Source organism: Chlorocebus sabaeus, chromosome 5 (genome assembly GCF_047675955.1).
Source record: "Chlorocebus sabaeus isolate Y175 chromosome 5, mChlSab1.0.hap1, whole genome shotgun sequence".
Taxonomy (NCBI): domain Eukaryota; kingdom Metazoa; phylum Chordata; class Mammalia; order Primates; family Cercopithecidae; genus Chlorocebus; species Chlorocebus sabaeus.
The window spans coordinates 78,309,656-78,330,874 of record NC_132908.1 but is presented as its reverse complement, the minus strand read 5'-3'; the positions used below and the strand labels follow the sequence as shown (position 1 = coordinate 78,330,874).

The following is a 21,219-nucleotide window of genomic DNA, read 5'->3' as shown; positions in this document are numbered from 1 at the left end:
TGTGACTGGGTCTTCTTGTCCCAAGGGCGGGGGGCGAGTTCGCAGCTCAGCTTGGAGCCTCTAGGAAGAAAGCATCCTTCGTCCGGCCCGCAACGGTGGCATCAGAGTTGACTTTTCCCACACGACGGCATCAAACACAAAGGCAAAGAAAATCCACAAAGGGTCCCCCACCCCCCAGCCCACCCCCAACCCCCTCCCCGACCCGCTGATGCTCCTCTTGTTGCTACAAAGTCCACTTTAGATCAGGTCAAAGGTTCCAATTACGAAGCTAAAAGAATTCGGTGGGGGCTGGGCGTGCTTGTGGACCCCCTCCCCACCCCCTCCCCCCTCCGCCCCCAGAAAGACTCCCCATCTATCTCACAGCCAGGGCACCAGGGTGGGACCCCAGGACCGGCTGCTCTGCGGCTTAGTCAAGAGTTGTTTTGTCGCGGTTGCAAATGTCTCCTGTCTTGAGCTGGGAGCTTCACCAGGCTTCAGTGTAGCGGACGTCCACTTCCTTCAAATTGGGAAGCTTGGCCTGGGGGTAGCAATAAGGGTCCTTGTCACGTGTAGGCCATTCCCTTCCAGAAGCTGACAGTGCCTGACTCCACCCACACTGCCGGCTGGGGGGTCCCTGCCACCCTCTCCCTACCTTGGTGCTGTGGGCTCCCTGGGCTCTTGGAGGGTTGGGTGGCCTTAGGCAGAGAACAGAGCAGGTGGGATGTGCCCTGGTCCCAGAGAAACCAGACAGTGGGGCTCCCATGCCCCACCTCAGACAGGCTTCGGTGTCTGTCTTTGCAGGTGGAAGCACTGGGGTTTGAACCCAGGCCCTGCCACTTGCTGCTGCATGACCGCGGGCAGATAACCCAGCCTCTCGGAGCCTCAGTTTCTTCCTGTGTGGACCAATCTGATTCTAGTCCCTGGCTCAAAGGATAGGGCTAGGGGTTAAATAGCAAATGCAGAAAGCCCAGGGCACCATTATAAGCCCTATGAAAGGAAACTGTTCTTATTTTTACTGTTAGTAATATTCTCATCGTTATCAGAAAATGAGCAGGGTGAGTGATGCGGATCCCAGTAAGTCCCAGGTACCCGGGGTTTGGCTTAGATTCTTCCCATTTGGGGCTTCCCCTTCGCTGGATGCATTGCTAGACTCTACGATTCCACCTGCTGCGTCTCTCCATTGTTTTCTGCTTTCTGTTTCTGCTACTCAGACTTCCACTCTTCTTTTAAAAACAGTTCGCTTTTTTTCTTAACAAGCCTCCACTCTACAGAGAGGTAGCTGCCTCCTAACTGGCCTCATGCCTTTACTTCCTCCCTCCCAACTTTCCTGTACACTGGCCAGCACACCAGCACACTTTTTGGATGCATGTACACATATGTATGCATGAACACGCACACATGTACACACACGCACATGCAATTCCTCACTGCTGCTCTCCTGTGCTCAACAACCCTCAATGGTTCCCCACTGCCCAGGCAGAGGTCACAGGTGGGGACCTGCAGCCACCTGCAGTGCTATAAAGCATACTAAGCCAGCCTTTCAAAATTAGGAGACACGGCAGAAGAATCTAGATTTCAAGGTTCTCTTGAAAAATGGGAAGGTCTGGCCAGACTGGGCAGTGAACAGGGGCGTGGCCTGCCTGGCACTGAGCGTAGGCTCCTCCTCCCAACGATAAGCAGCTGCTGTTTGCTCGAGTCCCCTCCACAGGGAGGCCAGTCACAGGCTGGCAGCATCAACTTGGCACCATGTCTCTCTCAAATGTGTGAAAATGAAAAAATCGACTGAAAGTGATTTTTCTTCCCGAGTGGCCTTTCCTGCACTCCCCATGTCCTCTTTCCAGCTTGTTCTCAGTAGCGTCTGACTTTCAGCGCTCTGAACTCAAGATCATCCAGGCAGCATTTCTCAAACATGAGTGTGCACAGGGATCCCCCGGGGTGGGGTGACCTGGGGTGGCCTGGATCCTGCATTTCTGTTGGCCCCCAAGTGGTGCCAAGGGCGCTGGTGTGCAGACACCACCCTGAGTGCTGAGGTCTAAACGCTGGGGTGAGTGATCTGCTGGCTGTGCCCCTGCCACCTGCTGCGTCCCATACATCCTCTCTGGGACCTCACTCTCTGTTGACTGTCCCTCCTGGCCCCACCAGGCCCTGTGCCCACCTTGGTTTGCTGAGCTTGCCGGTGCCTGCCAGGAGGGACTATCTGCCGGGCAGGGACTGTGGCAGCCACACCTTGGTGTCCCTGTTCCTGACATGGGCCTGGTACAGAGCAGAGGCTCCAGAAGCATCTGGAGGATGCCCCAGTGAGCACGCCCTGGTGGCAGGAGGCCTGGCTGTAGGAGATGGGCCCCAGCCAAGGGCTGTCGGGGGATTCCCTCTAAGTGGCTTCCAGGGCATGGAGGTGCCAGCGTGGCTCATGGGCACCATCTGTGCCTTCTCACCTTTGAGCCCAGCCCTTCTCTCCCAGGATGCTGGCCCTCTGCCGGTCCCGCCTGCTCCTTCTGGGGCAGCTGGTACAGCCCCAGGAGGATGGGGTGACAGGATGACAGGAGGCAACTGAAGGCCTGGCTCCTCCAACCTTCCCAAGACGTGCAAGTGCGTTTCTTAAAATGCCCCTGCCTTCTACCCTCTGATCCTTTTTCTTTCCCTGATTTCACTTGCTGGCCTAGTGCTGGAGCAGTGCAGCCCTCAGTGGTGTGAGGCACCCGCCCTGCTCCTACTCCTGCTCCCTCTCAAAATATTTATTTCCTAACACCCAGAGCACGCTTTGAAAAGCGTGACTCGCTGCTCTGCTGTGACCTGTGAGGGCATTTTCATCCGGCCCCAGCCCATTCCCTCTCTCAGTTCCTGGCTACATTTGCTACAAAGCCAGGCCTTGCCAATCTCTTCTGTCTCAGGACCTCGACACTTGCTCTTCCTCTCGCCCTTTGTATTTCTGGCTTCTTACCTTTTGGGTCTCAGCTCCTGTGGCCTCTTCATCAAAGGGACCATCCCTGATCACCCCAGGCCACACAGGCCCTCCTATTTCCAATGACTTCCCTGCTGCTTCCTCTTTGTTACTCCTTTTGACCTGCCTTTATTTATGTATTGATCTGCAGGTGTCATCGTCTTTTACTGGAGAATGAGCCCTGGGCAGCAGATGCACCAGCATCCAGATGCCGGCTGGAGAAAGGAGGGGAGGAGACAGGGGAGGAAGGATGGAATTACCTTCAGATCTTCGTAGGTGTCAGCTGAGAGCTTGGTGCTGTTCATGTTTAAACTGCAGAGACTCTTCATGGCTGTACAAGAGACAGATACAGTTGTTAGGAGAGTGAGGCCCCAAAGGTATGCCGGTATGGGATGGCCAAGCTGGAGGAGCTGAACGCAGGTGCCAGGCCCCCTGATAGGAGATGGGGCTGGGGAGGAAGGTTTCGCAGGCACAGCCAGGATAGGTGGCCCACTAGACACTGAAAGTCTGTTTCAGGCATGTGCTGGTCTGAACAGAGCCTTCGTTCTCTTCCCATCCTCTGAGTCTCCCCGCCCTTCTGGTCCCTCTGTCGTGTCCCCCCACTGCCTAGATCTGATGTCCCCAGAGCTTGCCTGTCACACCCCAGACCAGGCCCAAGATCTCCCCGCTAAAGGAACCCCGGATGCTTCCTGCCATCGTCATTGACTTGGGTGCTGCTTCTTGAAAGCAAGCCTCAACCTCTGCTTTGTGTTGGAGTCACAAGGAGAGCAGACCTCTCCACCCACTCCCAGAGATGCTGAGCAGGGCTGCAGCGGGGACCAGGAATCCGCACTGTTCATGAGGACTGAGGCCCCCGGCGAATGCCAGTGGAAGCGGTTCATTTGCATTTGCAGCCAAACTGGCCGAGCGCTGCCTCTCTGCTTCCATTGACCCAGTCACCTGCCCCCACCTCCTCCCAAGCCATCCAGAATTTGCCAATGACCCGGTAGGAGTCATGGCCCTGCCCAGGGTGCCTCCCCCTTGGCCAACTCCCACAACTCTGTCTTCACACCCAGACTCAACAGCACCTCCCCCGGAAGCCTTCTCTGACTCTTCCCACTGAGCCACGGGTCTTCTTGTTTAAAGCAGTGGGCCTGGAATAGGGAAAGCCGGCCAAATACAGAAGCCTGGGCTCAACGTCCCTGAGGGTAGTTCAGTCAGTTGGGGTTGGGGCACAGGAATTGGCCTTTCTAGGTTCCTTGAGAATTCTGCGGCTCCTTCTATGATGACAGGGCTTCTCAAATGTCAACGGGCCCAGGAGTCTCCCAGACATCTGCTTACCGTGCGGTGTCTGAATCAGGAGGTCCGAAGTGGGCTTGGGAATGGACATTTCTGACCAGCCCCCAGAAGACGCTGCCGCCACTGGTCGGGGGACCACAGTGGCAACACACTACAGCCCCATCCTTGAACTTCACCCCTCAGTGGACTGCGAGTGTCAGGAGGGCACAGGCTGGCCTTATTCATTTTTTCTATTGCTTCTAGAGTATAAACTCCCTGAGGTCAGGGATATTTTTCTCTGTGTTGTTCCTGGCCCTTGGAATGGTGCCTGGTCCACAGCAGGTGTGCAGTGAACACATGTTCGTGAATGAAGGAATTTCTTTATCTGTGCAAGGTGCAAAGTCAGCGCTTGGCCAGTTTGGCTGAAGCAAAGAAGGAATGAATAAAGCAGCCCCTCACCCCCCAGTTGCCCCCGAGGCACTCACAGCTCAGGGCCAGCAGGCCAGCGTCTGTGACCGGGGTCTCGCACAGGTTCAGCACCTGGAGCATGGTGAGGTGTTCCGACAGGAGCCGCAGGCCGGCGTCTCCAAACTGTAGGGCACAGAAACTCTCAGCCCTCTCCTGGCCACCTCTGGGGAAGTGACTCGGAGGCTGGGGCAGAGGTGGAGGAAAGGGATGGGGACAAAGCCTTGCTCTGAGGCCCATGGCCCACCAAGCCCTGGGGTCTGGGCTGCGCTCGCTTCCCCTAAACAATCCCACGCCTCTCTGACCCGGGTTAGAATCCAGCTTCTGCTGTTGGGAGTGGAGCCAGGCCAGGGCCACCGGGAGTCAGTTTTGCCTACATGAAGGAGGGCTTGGAACTTGTCGTTTCCCAGCTTCGAGATGCTGCCTAGGCGGCTTTCTCCTGCTGGGTGGACAGTGGAAGGATAGGGCTGGGCCAGGGGCAGGCTGCAGGGACTGTCCCCAGTTTCTCTTCTGGAAAACGAGGGTGAGGGCAGAACCCGCACTTCCCAGGTGTGCAGTGAAGGCCCCTTCATCTGCCCTGTGCAGAGTACTGAGTGGTGCAGCTGACACTGAGCTGGGACTCAGCAGCCACTGGTGTTACCATAACAAAAAGACCCAGAAACCTCCCGTGCAGCCCCGGGCAGGCCAGTGAAGCCCGGCTCACGTCTCAGCTCCACCTCTCAGAACCTCAGGACTCGGAACTGGGCACAATATTTCCAACTGGGAAATGGGCCTCAGGGCTTCATGAGGTCCTCAACCTCCTCTAGCCTCAGGGATTGGGTGCTGAGCTTGAGGAAGGGGTCATGTGGTAAGTGATGTCTGGGGTGTAGGCAGGGAGGCGGGTCAGGGGGCAGGGAGGGGGGTGAACGAGTTAGGAAGGAGGGTGGGGGGCAGGGAGGAGGGTGAGGGAGGCAGAGAGGAGGCTGAGGGGGCAGGGAGGAGGGTGAGGGGGCAGGGAGGAGGGTGAACGAGTTAGGAAGGAGGGTGGGGGGCAGGGAGGAGGGTGAGGGGGGCAGAGAGGAGGGTGAGGGGGCAGGGAGGAGGGTGAGGGGGCAGGGAGGAGGGCGAGGGGTAGGGAGGAGGGTGAGGGTGTAGGGAGGAGGGTGAGGGGGCAGAGAGGAGGGTGAGGGGGGCAGGGAGGAGGGTGAGGGGGGCAGGGAGGAGGGTGATGGGCAGGGAGGAGGGTGAGGGGGCAGGAAGGATAATGATGGTGGCAGGAAGGAGGGTGAGGGGACAGGGAGGAGGGTGAGGGGGCAGGGAGGAGGGTGAGGGGGCAGGGAGGAGGGTGAGGGGACAGGGAGGAGGGTGAGGGGGCAGGGAGGAGGGTGAGGGGACAGGGTGGAGGGTGAGGGGGAAGGGAGGAGGGTGATGGGGCAGGGAGGAAGGTGAGGGAAGCAGGAAGGAGGGTGAGGGGACAGGGAGGAGGGTGAGGGGGCAGGGAGGAGGGTGAGGGGGCAGGGAGGAGGGTGAGGGGACAGGGTGGAGGGTGAGGGGGAAGGGAGGAGGGTGATGGGGCAGGGAGGAAGGTGAGGGGGCAGGGAGGAGGGTGAGGGGGGCAGGGAGGAGGGTTAGGGGACAGGGTGGAGGGTGAGGGGGAAGGGAGGAGGGTGATGGGGCAGGGAGGAAGGTGAGGGGGCAGGGAGGAGGGTGAGGGGGGCAGGGAGGAGGGTGAGGGAAGCAGGAAGGAGGGTGATGGGGCAGGGAGGAGGGTGAGGGGGCAGGAAGGATAATGATGGTGGCAGGAAGGAGGGTGAGGGGACAGGGAGGAGGGTGAGGGGGCAGGGAGGAGGGTGAGGGGGCAGGGAGGAGGGTGAGGGGACAGGGTGGAGGGTGAGGGGGAAGGGAGGAGGGTGATGGGGCAGGGAGGAAGGTGAGGGAAGCAGGAAGGAGGGTGAGGGGACAGGGAGGAGGGTGAGGGGGCAGGGAGGAGGGTGAGGGGGCAGGGAGGAGGGTGAGGGGACAGGGTGGAGGGTGAGGGGGAAGGGAGGAGGGTGATGGGGCAGGGAGGAAGGTGAGGGAAGCAGGAAGGAGGGTGAGGGGACAGGGAGGAGGGTGAGGGGGCAGGGAGGAGGGTGAGGGGGCAGGGAGGAAGGTGAAGGGGCAGGGAGGAGGGTGAGGGGGCAGGGAGGATGGAGAAGGGGCAGGAAGGAGCGTGGGAGGTAGAGAGGAGGGTGAGGAGGCAGTGAAGAGGATGAGGGGGCAGGGAAGAGGATGAGGGGGCAAGGAGGAGGGTGAGGGGAAAGGAAGATGGTACAGGAGAACAGGGAGGAGGGTGTAGAGGTGGAGGAGGTATGGAGGGCCTGGAGCAGGGTGGGAGGATGTACCTGAGTGGACCACAGGTTCAGCTGCTTGAGCGAAGGCAGTTTGATGAGGTGCTCGGCGCAGGCACTGGTTACATTGGTGAAGGCCAAACTGAGGTTCTCCAGGTTTCCGAAGGAGCCAGAGCTCAGCAAACGAGCCAAGTCAGCGTCCTGCGAGCAGATGCGGGAGAGGCCTGAGGGACCTGCTGGGATCTCCTGAGACCCTGGGCCCTCCTATCCCCTATCCTCCTCCTCTCCCTCGCCCTCCAGGGAGCTGTTCCTGGGGGGCGGCAAATCCCAGGAGCCGAGGTGGGGGCACGGCTTGGTGGGATGGGCCAAGGGGGTGGTCAGAGAGGGAGGGGCTGCCGCACATCCCATGGATGACAGCTGCCAGGCGGAGGAGAAAGCCTCCAGTGCTGTGACTCACACCCTGAGTCACCAGCGGGGTGTTCCGAGGCCACGATCCTCCCACAGGCGTCTGTGTGTGTCTATGTGTGTGTGCCTGTATGTGTGGATATCTGTGTGTGTCCGCATGCGTGTCTGTATATGTGTGTGTCTGTACCTGTGTGTGTCTGTGCATGTCTGTGTATGCGTGTGTGTGTAGGTGTGTCCGTGTGTCTCTGTGTGTGTCTGTGCATGTCTGTGTATGTGTGTGTGTGTAGGTGTGTCCGTGTGTCTCTGTGTGTGTCTGTGTGCATCAGGGTATGTGGCTGGCTGTCTCACTCCCAGGCAGCAGCTCATGCAAACACCGAGGCCACACTCAAGTCTAATGCCTGAAGACATCAGCGCATGCCTAAGCACTGGACTAGGAGGTTCCTGAGACTCCCCTCCATCCTTGAGTGTTAGTGGCCATGTGGCTGCCCGGAATGAAGGCTGATTTCCAGCCTCCCTTGCCACTAAGTGTGGCCCCACACACTAAACCCAGAAAATGGGATGTAAGTAGACATGTCAAGTAGAACTTCCAAGAAGTTTCTTAAGAGGAAGGGGTATGTCCCCCTTCCTGCTGGCTGGAATGGAAACAAGATGGCTGGAGCCTGAGCAGCCCTTCTGGTCCAGGAAGTAGCAGCCATGTATCAAATATAATGCGGGCATCAGAATAGAAGGAAATAAGATCCTTAAAGACCTTGCAAAATGCGAATGGTAAGATACACAAGCCTCCAAGGGTTGCTGTGAGGATAAAATGAACTAATAGAATAGCATCTGGCACACAAATGCTCAAGGTATATCTGCTATTATTCCCAGTATTATTAATAACTGGATATCAACACCATTATCACCAACGATCTATATCACATTTTAACTTTGTTTTTGGTTTTCATCTCTTCCTCTAAGCTACCCCATGGAAGAGCTGGCGTGTTAAGTACTAGGGGGTCCTTGTGCCTTGCCCTCCATCACCTCCCATCTCAGCAGCAGACACCACCTGCCATTCCCCAACAGAGAGGACCAACCCACTCTCTCCATCCAGCCCCAAAGAGAACCAAACCAACTCACTGTCGACTTGGAGGGCAGTGTTAGCCTGGTGGGCCCGCCTTTCCTTTGCTGCAACAGAAACCAGGCTGGTTACAACCATTCTTTTCCCCAAGTTTCCATTCTGGACTTCCACCTCTGTTAACAGCACTCATGGAGCCATCATTATTTTCTCGGTTGTACAAGGCAACATGGTGGTCTTGGTCTCAGGGGCAAAGCCAGAGATGGGGTTTGAGCACAGGTGGTTTATCGGAAGGTGACCCCCAAGAAACACCAGTAGAAGAGTGGGGAAGTGACACTGTGCTGCCCATAATGGAAGGGGTGTTATCAAACCAGCTATCACTGGATAGATGGGTACTGGCACCAAATCCCACCGGGGGACTCTAAGAAATGGTGGAGAAGCCATGTCTCAAACATATCTCACTGAATGGGTGAAACATATCTCACTGAAGGGAGCTGGGGTATTTAAACACACTCTCCCAAGAGGCACTGGTTGACGGCTGCTCCAGCAGATTAGAAGGCATCAGTTTCCTGCCCCTTCTGTCCTTCTGTGCACACATGTGAGTACACGCATGTGGACATACAAAGTCCTTCAGCAAAGAGGTGTGGGTGCTGGCATTTGGAAGTTGGGCCCCCATGCACTTAAGTGGAACGGTCTAAGGGACATGGAGGAGGGAGGGTGGGCACTGTCCTGGCTAGGCTCCAATGAGCTACGTGACTCTGGGCGTTGCTTTGCCTCTCTAGGCCTCTCTTTGATTACCTGAAAAGTGGCAGGTGGTAATACCAATTTCTTGGGTTTGGAGAAGAATTCAATGAGACTGAGGTCCACTCAGGTCCAAGTACTAGCTCCCCTGGAACCCGCCCTGGCCTGCCAGGCAGAGGAGTGGTCCGGAGCAGCCGGGGACTCACCAGCTCCTTCAACTCCCGCTGCCGGTCGCACAGCTGCTCATACATGCGCTTCCCCACGTCTGTGCTCTCCAGGGTTGAGATGATCTGCAGTTGGGTGTCGTTGTTGTCAATGATGTTGTATTCCAGCATCAAGCACAGGATCTGCCCAGAACCACAGTGCTGCATCACGGACCCAGCCTGCCACCCTCGCTAAGCACACTCTGTGCATCCCAAGGGTCTTGTTTTGAAAACCAGCAACCCCACTCCCCCCTCTCTGCAGCCCTGGCTGTGTGAGGTTGGGCAAATCACCTGCCCATCTTCCTGCCTGTGCAATGGTAGCACCAGTGCCCGCGCACTGAGGTTCCCCGGGTTCAAACATCAAAGGACGTGGGAGTCTCCCAGGCATCTGCTTACCGTGTTGTGTCTGGACACGGGGCAGGCCCCTGAGGATGTCTGCAGGCCCCCAAGCACTGGTGGAAAGCCACACCTCTTTCTGTCCCCAGTTTCTTCCCCAGTGGCTGTCACAAAGTAGGTGTTCAAGCTCACAGAATGGCTCGCAGCCCTGGGCCCGTCTACCACACACAGCTCCAGAGACGGCCTCGTGACTCTACATGTGGCTCACGTGCCTGGGAGTCAACATGCCTGACAGCCCTGCCTCTGACATTCCCTTTCCAATGACTTAGTTTTATTTATTTATTTATTTTTTTGAGATGAGGTCTTACTATGTTGCCCAGGCTAGTTTTGCCCCCCTGGGCTCAAGCGATCCTCCTACCTCAGCCTCCTGAGTTGCTGGAACTACAGGTGCATGCCACGGTGCTCAATTCTCCTAGCACTTCTCACTCGCCAAGGAACGGTCACTCAGCCCAAGCTTTTCACAGCACCTCTTGCTTGTCTCCTGTCTCCCTGCTCAACCCTCCCCCATGGCCTCCGAATCCCTGTCACAGGACAGCCTAGACTAAATCCAAACTCCTTCCCAGCACCTCTGGGTACCCAGAAGCCTCTTCATGCACATCCACCCACATCCCAGACCTCTTGCCCCTTGGCTCCCTGTGTTCCAGCCACCCTGGTCCTCCCTGGTGCAGGACCTCAGCCCGGGCTATCCCCATAGCCTGCTCAGCTCCTACCTTCCCGCTGCCTCTTCCCCAGGGCTCACATCTCCCCCAACTCTCATTTCCATGGGAGCTCCCATGGCTTTTCCCCGCCTGCCAACTCTCCGATGCTCTTCCCACTGAGGGGTGAAGTCTAGCTCCCACGCCTTTGACTGAGGGCCGGCCACGGTGACTCATTGCCAGCAGTAGGATGTGGCAGAAGTGATGCCGCCTGCCTTCCAAGGGAGGCTAAGTTAAAAAGTGATAAGGCTTCTGCCTTGGTTCCCTTGGGACAGTCGCTCTGGGAGTCCCAGGCTTCTGGGGACTTTGGAGCATGCAGGGAGAGAGAGGAGCAGCAGTAGGTGACGGGTGGCCTGCAGGGCTGGGTGTGTGTGTTCTGGGCAGGTGGGCAGACTACCTGGACGCCATGAGGTGGAGAGTGTGGCTGAGGAGCCCCACCCCGCAAAGCCCTCAGTGTCTGAGGCCTCTCAGGCCAACGCAAGAAGCCTTGGGGCTCATCCAACCTGGCCCCATCCGACTAATGAGGCCCCAAGTGAGAAGTGCGTAGCTGTGCCCAGGCACCCCAATGCCCATGTGCAAAATAAATGAGTGATCTTGTTTTAAAGCCCTCACTTTGGGGTGGTTTGTTACACAGCAATAGATGAGCAGAACAGAAGCAACCTCAACCCCACCGATCCATGGATAGCTGGATCACACCAGAAACAAATAAACTGTGTGATGAAGGCTCGAGGCTCCCGCTAAGTTCAGGGCGGTTGGGACTGCATGCCTCGCCCACTGCCCCCGTGCCTGCAGCAGCTCCTGGCTCCCAGCAGATGCTCTATCAGCAAGGACAAGGGACGGGGAGCCAGCCATCCTGCCAGAGACCCCGACCAGCTCCTTACCTCCACCATGGTCTGGTTCCCCCTCAGTGCCAGGAGCATGCAGGGACCCAGCTTGTTTTCCGCCAGGGAGAGCAGGAATTTTTTGGTCTTGTAACAGGAGCCCATGAGGATGTGCACCTGTGAAGCAAGAAGGCCCAGGTGAAGGGACAGAGACACCCAGTGCCAGCCTCCAGCATGCCGGCAGGAAGTGAGCCCAAGAGTCACTGAACAGACCTGCCTACACGCTGTCCGGACGGCCAGTGTTCTAGGATCACCAGGCCCCCGGGGGATGCAAGAGATCCTTCCCCCGCACACGGTCTAACCCACATGAACCCTGAGGACACTACGCTGAGTGGAATAAGCCAGTCGCGAAAGTCACGTTCACGATACCTCTTTTCAGTCTGTCTTTTGCCTTTTACGGTTTTTAGTAGGACCTGATTTAACTGCAAGCCCCATCTCAGCAAGGGTATCTTTTGTATAAATTTATAATACTAAACGCAGTAAAAGCTGACTAGAGTGCAATTTAAGGTCTATTGATTGAAACAAACGTAGCCTTTGCTATTTTTATTTTTTCCTGCTCTATTGTCCAGGCTGGAGTGCAGTGGTGCAATCTTGGCTCACTGCAACCTCTGCTTCTTGAGTTCAATCAATCCTCCCACCACAGCCTCCCTAGTAGCTAGGGTTACAGGCATGCACCACCATGCCTGGCTAATTTATTTGTATTTGTAGTAGAGATGGGGTTCACCATGTTGGCCAGGCTGGTCTTGAATTCCTGATTTCAAGTGATCCGCCCGCCTTGGCTTCCCAAAGTGCTGGGATTATAGGCATGAGCCACTGTGCCTGGCCCTTGCTAGTTTTTTAAGTATCCGTAACAGAGTCTCTAAATATGTAATCTCCTGCCATTATAAAAGTTCTGATGTTTTAAACACTGATTACGTTGAAGTTTTAAGCAGAAAGATGACTCTGACTCCACTTACATGAGGTGCCTGGATAGGGAAATTCAGAGACAGAAAGGAAAAGTGGCTGCCAGGGACCAAGGACGAGAGGAAGGGGGAGTGAGTGTGTAATGGATGCTGAGTTTCAGTTTCGGAAGATAAGAACGTTCTGGAGATGAACGGTGGTGATGGTTGCGTAACAACGGGAATGTCTTTACTGTCACTGAACAGTGTGCTTACAGATGCTAACTTTTACATTATGTGTATTTTACTGCCAAAACCAAAAAGGCCCCCTTCCCTGCTCCCCTTGGGAGTCTGCTGACAGTCGATCCTTTGAATTCCTGGCACCGCTGGAACCGGGCAGAAACTTCTAGGCAGGCTTTGCAAGGGGGGTGTACATCTCGGGGTAGGCGACGTGACGAAGCCCAGCCACCTCTGCCAAGCCCGCTGTGAGCTCGGAACGGTGTTTTGGGAGACCGCCGGCCCCAGGAATCCAAGAGTTGGCACATCCTGCTCCCTCCTGGGTTATGTGTTGGGCGGTCTTTTGTTCTGGTGCATGGGTGATGGGGGCCCAAGGGCAGGGGTCCCCGGCCATCAGGGCTTGGGGGAGGCCTGGACACCCCATGGCTTTCCTCCAACTTCACACAATGGCAAATGCCCTTGGCGGTGGAGAAAGCAGCCTCATCGAGGGGCCGGCTTCCAAGCCATGCGTTTCCATGGCAACAACACACTTCCATCCAGCGGCTGCCTGCTTCCTTCCTTGTGTGTGTTTTTTCCGCTCCATCATGAACAGCTCTGGCATACCAATGCAACCTCTCGGGCTGGGAAGCCGCCAGCTCCCTGAGCTTTCTTGCACCGAATCCCCACACTGTAGGGTGGGGGTGGGGCTGCTGAGCGTTGCTATGGTGAAGCTGTGACATCAGCGGAGAACCCGAGAGGTGACCGAGAGCGCAAGAGAGGTGGTGCAGGCTGGCAGTGGCAGTCACATTCCTAGATGCGCAGGGCCCTGACAGGCCTGGGGTGGCAGGCAAGGAGTGGAGAGGGAGTGCATGAGGCAAAGGGCCTAAAAATAAGCCCCTTTCAAGAAGCTTCCAGGGGCAGCGCCTCAATTTGTCATCACTGCACAAACATCTTTGCTAAGTTCAGTGCGGAGAGCCAAACCAGCCACCCAGCAGAGACGAGAATCACCACTGGCGTCATTTCTGAGCAGCAACTGGGCCGGCCCACCGGGCGCCCTGCATCTCCTGTTGCATGCAATCGCTATGGTAACCTCGAGAGGCCAACGCGATGCTCCTGGACGAGGGGCTGAAGCTGGCAGAGGCAAATTACCAGCCCAAGTATGGGAGCACCAGTGACCAGTAAATGGAGCTGGTTTTCTCAGCAAGTGGAGTCAGTGAGGCTGCTGGCCACTAGGGTGCAGCATCTGCCCTGGGGGAGGAAGAGTCTGGCCCTTTACTCCTGAAAGAAAGCATGTGGGCCTGGCCAAGGAAGGGCTTGGAAACAGAAGCCCAAGTTCGGTGGTGTGACCCCAGGCACGCCACCGAACCTCTCTGGGCCTCTGTTTCAACAGAGATGTAATTCAGCAACAAGGATGCTGTACCGATTAAAAAGGATAGTGCACATGAAGTGATGGATACAATGCCGGGCACAAAGAAAGTCATCATGGATTCAGCTGTTGGTTTGGTGACCTCAGACCGCACATGATGGTGGGGGCAATCACCCTAACCGGGACACCTCCTTGTAAGGATTAAACAAGCTGGTGGACCTGCAGTGCTTTCCAGAATCCCTGGTCCCACTGGGCACTCAATCCCTTGTAGGAACATAACCATGACAATGAACTGTGTGACCTTAGGCAGTAACGCCCCAGGCTTTAGCTGCCTTGGGTATAAAATGGGGCAATGACATGTGTCCTCTTCTCACTGAGCTGTGAGAGACGGAGTGCAACTGGGATGCCAAGTGCTTGGCTTGGAGCCTCAGATAAGAAATGAGTAAGTGACGGTCACAGTCACCACCACCACCTTCATGACCAGCACTGTGTAAGCCTGGAAACTCCAGGGCTGGGTCCAGGTGACGGGCGCAGCTGTTTTACTAGTCAGGCATGGCAAGCCCAGGGCCCGCCCCACTGGGGTCCCACTGCATACCATGCTGGCGAACAGCTCCCCGTCATCGTCACAGGCCACTCCTCCGGGGCTGTAGAGCTGGAACCAGCCATCTTTGCCGGCCCGCACACTCAGCAGGCATGAGTGGACCTGCCAGACAGGGGAAGACACAAGTGTGAGCTGCACGCAGCCCTGGTGACAAGGGCGACCGCGATCTGCACACATGAATGGGAAAGGCTCAGGCAAGTCCCGCAGTCAAGAAACCCGCTTGTTTCCTCCAGCAACCCCCAGCCTTCCACCAAATGCCATGAAAGGTCTTTTGGGGAACACCGTGGCCCCCACACCCCGGGGGATTCTGGCTACTGGCTGTCAGTTGCACAGGAGGGAGGGCAGGCCCTGGCTTGACTGGCTGATCTGAATGAAGCGGGACTGCGGCTGCACCAGGAAAAGATGTCCAGAGCAACTGCCCGCAATCAGCCCCCTTCCCCCTTCTCCTGCCCCTTTCCCCTTCTGCTATGCCTTCCTCTGGGGGGGCCATCTCCTGGGTCTCCGTCCTCTGTCCGGTTCTCTGTCCTCCTCTCTCTGTGTTTCTAACTCCTCTCCCGTGCTCTCTGCCCTCTCTCTAGAAACCTCTCCCTGCTATCTGTCTGGGGTTCTGCTGTCCCCAGCACCGACTCTCCCTCTTGGGTGTCTGCCTTCTTCCCTTTCTTGACTTGTGTGGGCACCATCCTCCCCTCCAGGTATCTGCCTTACTAAGCTCTCTCTCTCTCCCCTCTTCTTGGGGACTCTGCCACCCTCTCTCGTTAGGTCTCATCCCCACTTCCTTCCCTGAGTCTTTGTCCCTCTCCACTGAAGGATCTCTGTCCATGGCTGGGGGCAGTTTCAGTGCCAAAAGCAGAGCTCTCACATTCCTTCCCAGAGCTGTGTGTCTGTGTGGATGGGCCTGTGTGTGCATGTGAGCACACATGTGTGAGTGTATGAGAGGAATTCCACATCCACTCTGGCCCCTGCTGTGATTACACAGAGAGAGAGGGAAGGAGGGAGAGGGGGAAAAGCGGCGAGAGTGAGGGAGAGAGAGAGCATGAGAGCGAGTGCGCGCACAAAACACAAAGGACTTTTCCCCACCTCCTCCCGTCCTCGGAAGAAAGCTGAGAGAAGTTCCTCATTATTTCCTTTAGGAAAGGACAATTTGCTGCCAAGAATCAGTTACCCACAGATACTAAACTGATCACAACCCACACATGAGCACACAGAAAACAAAGGCAGTGGCTTTTATTTTTCCCTCTGAGCTGAAAGAATATCAAGGGTTTACTTATTGACTTCAAAGCAATAAGGACTTAGGAGTATAAGATGCTATTCAACAAATACAGCAAATAATTTTAAAGGAAACAACTTTGGCTTCATTTAGGAAGGTGTGAAGGTAGGAGGGAAGGGAGAAAGAAGAGTGAGGAGGAAAAGGGAGACAGAATCAGCAGAGAAAAGAAAGAGGCAAACAGGAGAACAAGGGCCTGGGCGTGGGACTTTGGCCAGGGGAGCTGGCTCCTTCCAGACCTGCAGGTCACTCGGGGCCTCATGCACGTTACCCGGGTTTGAAAATTACCCTCCCAGCAGCTGGCCCTGCCTCTCTACTCCGAGAAGCAGCTGGTACCACTTTTGTTCTCCAAACGTCAAAGTCTGGGTTTGAATAAAGGCTCAGTTCCCAGGAGAATTCTGAGATGCTGTCTTCACAGGTAGCAAGGAATGACTTAAGTTTAAGAAGAAGAATGGAGACACTCACTGGTCCCTGACATTTAAAAGCACCATATCCACCATTTCTCCTTTTTCCCTCCACGCCTGAGGATCCCTTGGGGAAATGGGTGTTTAGAATTGGGGTGTTTTGGAACTAGATCTTCAAGACCCCTCCAGAACTAGGTTTTTCAGTGTGGCCTGGAGACCAGTCCCTCAGAACCACTTGGGATGCTTGTTCAAAATGCGAAATGCATATGCTTGGCTCCACCCAGGCCCCATGAGCTGGAACCAGGAAGGAATGTAGGGGCGGGGTGGGGGGGTCTGCCTTTTGAACAAGCTACTCAGGTAATATAGTTTGAGAACAGTTATCTAGAACTTCTGGAATTACAGCCTGATAAACTGCGGGTTCTGAGTCAGAGAGACCCACCATGGTTGGACACGACAAGACCTTGGGGTCTATGTGTCCTCAGATTCCTTCTCAAACACCATTTTCCACCCTCCAGACTAAGGTCCAGTTTGATCCATTTAGCTAAGTCCAACCAGTTCACTACCACCTTTTCCAGGAAGCCTCCTGGGGAGGGCTCCATGGAGAATAACGCCCTCTGTCCTCTGCCTGTCCTTCCCCTGTTCTGCTGGGAGCACGAGTCTAGGTCTGTCCTCAACTGGGAGTCAGGCCCCTACCACACCCAGAACTCATGCACACAGAAGCAGGCTGTGAGCATCTCAGGGCACAGCACACAGCGCAGTGAGCTGGTTATCAGCACCAGGCTCCAATCCTGCCTCAGTCGTGAACAAGCCATGCAACACTGGGAATACTATAGAAGACACTCGTAGGGACGCTGTGAGGATGAGAAAAGGAACGTGTCTGGCCCGGGGTACAGCACCTCATAAAGGACAGCTGCTGCTGCTGCTGCTGCTATCAGGTGATGCAGGCCCAGGGCTACGGGCTGGCTTCCTTGCCCATCTAGGTCCCTGCCCAAGTGCACAGGCTTGGGGGCAGAAGGCAGAAGGTTGCCCTCTCCCTGGAAGGCCAGCTTTGGTGAGGGACACAGCAGCCCTTCAGGGAAGCCCTTGGCCACCACGACCAGGAAATAAAAACCAGCTCTGATCCCAGCTCCGATTCCTTGCTCTTCCCAATGATTCACATAATAGCAGAGCCAGACAGGATCAAAATGTTGCCTCAGAGTTGGCTGGGAGCTGCCATGCCAGCCCAACCCGAAATCAAGGCCTCGGCTGTGGGGAGAAACCACCAGCCAGTGGAAAACCACCCCGGTGAGCCGGCGTTTACAGTAAAACACTGACATCACAGGCTGGGCTCTGCACCAGGCGGGGCTGTGTTTCCGCACAGGCAATGGGTCTCTGAAAGTTGTTCCGAATGCCTGTCGCTGACAAGGAGGCCCCACCAGAGCTTCGGAAGGCCTCTGAGGGGCCCTCGTGCGTCCTGCTGTCCCGAGACAGCGGGCCTGAGATGCAGAAAGAAACGCCTCACCTCTTGCCGGGGGTCTTCAGCGAACCTCTGAATCACGTACTTCAGTTCCCTGGAAGAGACGAGGCGGCCAGAGTTACTGCCGGGGTCTGGGACTGAGTGGGAGGTGTGGGAAGGGGAGGGGATGGTATCAAGCAGGAATGGGCCAGGGAGCTGGGCAAGCAGCTGGATCCAAGCCGGTGGATCAGGGATGCCAAGAGAAGCCACCACTGCCTCCCAGAATGCACGTGCCACGGAGGGAAGACCTCAGGACGGAGGCCGTGCGTGCCAGAATGGAATGAGGGCGGTGCCCAGAAACTCACTTGGTGAACTTCTCGTGTGCGAGAGCTCTGTAACAAAAACAGGGGAAAACACGGCAGTTAGCAGAAGCGTCGGAAACAGCACAATGTTCCCAAGATTAACCTCTGGGGACGTCTAGACTTTACGTCTGATTCAAAGAATGAAGAGGAATTTGAGTGAAATGCCAATATTTTGTCCCCACTCAAAGCTCCAAAACAAAGGCCTTCTTTGAGGAGGTGACAGATCATAGCAGCGGGAACAGACAGGGCCCCCCATTCCCAAAACTTCCCTAGGCCCACACCTGTGAACAAGAGGGGCTAAAGCTGCTGCCTGAGCACGTGTGGGTGCACGTGGGCTCCAGGGACCCAGGTGTGTTCATTAATTGTTCCACAATTAAGGCAGGCGGCACTCATTACTGCACACATCAGCGGCCATCGGGGACCATTCTTCTAAGCCAGCTGCCACAGCCAAGAGCGCCCAGGCCTATGGGGACAGGGGCTGAGGCCAAAGACGTCACGACTCTGCCGAGACTGAGTGCCTCTTAGGAGTTGGATTTCTCTGGTCTCAAGTCCTGGGACCTTCGGGGACTGGCCAAGCCAGCAAATGGGGCAATTACCGCGTGTAATGTGCCCTTACAGAGGCCGCGTTTCATAAACACGCTCGGTCATCAGCTCCTTGGAGAACCCCAGCCGCCTCCCGAGGCTGGCTCCCTCCAACCTCTCGAAAGAGACCTGGAGGCATTTTAGGGCCTGGTTATTCCAACAAAGCCTTCTCTTCAGGCCATTATCCACCAGACAGCGTTCTCTCTGGTTTCCAGTGATCACTTCAATAAGGTGCTAGGGGCCGGCAAGGGAGAGGCAGAGGGTCTGTCTCTGGCCAGGTTTGCTGCGGAGTCTGAGCTGAGCATTGTAACGGGCGTAGTCAGAGTGCTTCCAGCATCTCAGTACGGCACAGCGAGCAACTCCACGTGCATTATCTTTTGATTCTTACTATCGCCCTTGGAAGAGGAGCGGCAGGTATTACGGTTCCCATCTGGTGCGTAATAAAAAATGCTAACTGCACGGCCTGCCAGGCGCCGTGGGGAGGGCTCTGTTTGCATTCTTAGCTCATGAATCCTTGTGACAATGCAGTCAGACAGCTCCTACAACGTCCCTGTTCTCCTGAGTTCCCCATTTTTCTGAGGAGGGGAGGTGTGCCTCCCCAGGGGTCCCACAGCTGAGGACATGGCTGAGCTAGGACCGACGTCTCCAGGGTCTTCCCACTGTGACTCGGCTTCCCCATAACATGACTGGTCCCCCACTAAGGCCTTGGTGGACAACTGAGGTTTGCCTCACGGGTGGGAGGGCTCCGGGGACGCGCATGGGACTTACTCTTTGGGGAATGGAATGGGTTGAAGCAAACTGGCTAGAGACGGTCTCCAGTCATCATAGTCCGACCTAGAACGAGAGAGGGTGACAGTCAGCTTTGGTTGGGACAAGGAGAGGTTTACGGCACTGTCCCAGGTGGGCCAAAAGATGGGATGAGAGCCTGGCAGGAAGTCAGTGGCACCGACTCCTCCACCCACTCCCACCTCCAGGATGAGCAAGTCAATGTTCTCAGTGTGGCCACAAGGACTCACAACCAGGCCTGTGCAGAGACTTCCTCATTGAACCGAGGGCGTGAGCTGTCTATTCCTCAGACTTCACAGTGCCCTCTGAACCAAGGCTACGTGATCATTGTTCATTCCCTCTTTGGGACCATTAGGGGGTGTTTTGGGCTGACCTTTGCCCCCTACTCATATACTGAAGGTCTGTCCCCCAGTACTTCAGAATGCGACTGTACCGGGAGATACAGCCTTTAAAGAGGTGATGAGGTTACAATGAGGCTGAAGACAGATGTCCTTAGAAGAGGAGGAAACACGGACACGCAGAGCAGAGACCAGCCAGGACCCAGCGAGGAGGCCGCTGTCTGCAAGCCAGGAGAGAGGCCTGCAGAGAAACCAGCCCTGCCCACACCTTGATTTCAGGGTTGTGCCTTCCCGAACTGAGAGAAACACGTTTGTTGTGTAAGCCACGAGTTCGATGGTACTTTATAGCAGTCCTAGCAAACTAATGTAGGGGGCTTAGGCTGGGACCCTGGGGCCATTCTCACCTTTCAGTGATCAGAATTGACTGGAAATTCTATACATGGATTCATAAAAAATAAACACTCCATGCTGTGTGTTTGTAATTTGGGTCAAATCTCCTGATTTATTGGATTCCTTTTCTTTTTAAAAATTTATTATTATTATTATTATTTGAGACAGTCTTACTCTGTTGCCCAGGCTGGAGTGCAATGGCATGATCTCAGCTCACTGCAACCTCCAACTCCTGGGTTCAAGTGATTCTTGTGTCTCAGCCTTCCGAGCAGCTGAGATTATAGGCATGCGCTACTATGCCAAGCTAATTTTTTGTATTTCTAGTAGGGATGGGGTTTTGCCATGTTGGCCATGCTGGTCTTCAACTCCTGGCCTCAGGTGATTCGCCCGCCTCAGCCTCCCAAAGTTCTGGGATCAGCCGGGTGTGGTGCCTCACGTCTGTAATCCCAGCTGCTCAGAAGGCTGAGGCAGGAGAACTGCTTGAACCTAAGAGGCGGAGGTTGCAGTGAGCTGAGATCACCCCACTGCACTCTAGCCTGGGCAACAGAGCAAGACTCCGTCTCAAAAAAGTAAATAACCCAAAAAAGCAAATAACACCTGCTGGGATTACAGGTGTGAGCCACCACACCCAGCCTTGGTGGACACTTTTATTTTTGCTTTCAGACAACAGCTTTTCTTCTTTTCCAAGAGTTGATGCTAAATACCTAGGAATCCAACTTACAAGGGGTATGAAGAATCTCTTCAAGGAGAAGTACAAACCACTGCTGAACGAAATAAAAGAGGACACAAGCAAATGGAAGAACATTCCATGCTCATGGATAGGAAGAATCAATATTGTGAAAATGGCCATACTGCCCAAGGTAATTTATAGATTCAATGCCATCCCCATCAAGTTACCAATGACTTTCTTCACAGAATTGGAAAAAACTACCTTAAAGTTCACATGGAACCAAAAAAGAGCCGACATTGCCAAGATAATCCTAAGCCAAAAAAACAAAGCTGGAGGCATCACGCTGCCTGACTTCAAACTGTACTACAAAGCTACAGTAACCAAAACAGCATGATACTGGTACCAAAACAGAGATATAGACCAATGGAACAGAACAGAGCCCTCAGAAATAATATCACACATCTACAACCATCTGATCTTTGACAAACCAGATAAAAACAAGAAATGGGGAAAGGATTCCCTATTTAATAAATGGTGCTGGGAAAACTGGCTAGCCATATGTGGAAAGCTGAAACCGGATCCCTTCCTTATGCCTTATACA

At 55.3% G+C, this 21,219-nt stretch overlaps 1 protein-coding gene across 3 annotated transcripts in view; it reads right to left on the bottom strand.

The window, feature by feature from the left end:
- Positions 1 to 328: 328 nt before the first annotated feature.
- The window catches only part of CMIP (c-Maf inducing protein), a 263,458-nt gene continuing 242,567 nt past the window's right edge, over positions 329 to 21,219 (bottom strand). For all 3 annotated transcript variants that reach the window (XM_038008220.2, XM_038008223.2, XM_038008222.2), the window contains 11 exons: positions 19,203 to 19,268; positions 17,856 to 17,882; positions 17,557 to 17,605; positions 14,382 to 14,489; positions 11,327 to 11,443; positions 9,358 to 9,498; positions 8,473 to 8,520; positions 7,006 to 7,152; positions 4,663 to 4,768; positions 3,181 to 3,251; positions 329 to 517 (listed from right to left, as the gene is read on the bottom strand). In XM_038008220.2, coding sequence (XP_037864148.1) covers positions 464 to 517; positions 3,181 to 3,251; positions 4,663 to 4,768; positions 7,006 to 7,152; positions 8,473 to 8,520; positions 9,358 to 9,498; positions 11,327 to 11,443; positions 14,382 to 14,489; positions 17,557 to 17,605; positions 17,856 to 17,882; positions 19,203 to 19,268 — 934 coding nt within the window. In that variant the 3' untranslated portion in view covers positions 329 to 463. The remainder of the gene's footprint in view (positions 518 to 3,180; positions 3,252 to 4,662; positions 4,769 to 7,005; positions 7,153 to 8,472; positions 8,521 to 9,357; positions 9,499 to 11,326; positions 11,444 to 14,381; positions 14,490 to 17,556; positions 17,606 to 17,855; positions 17,883 to 19,202; positions 19,269 to 21,219) is intronic.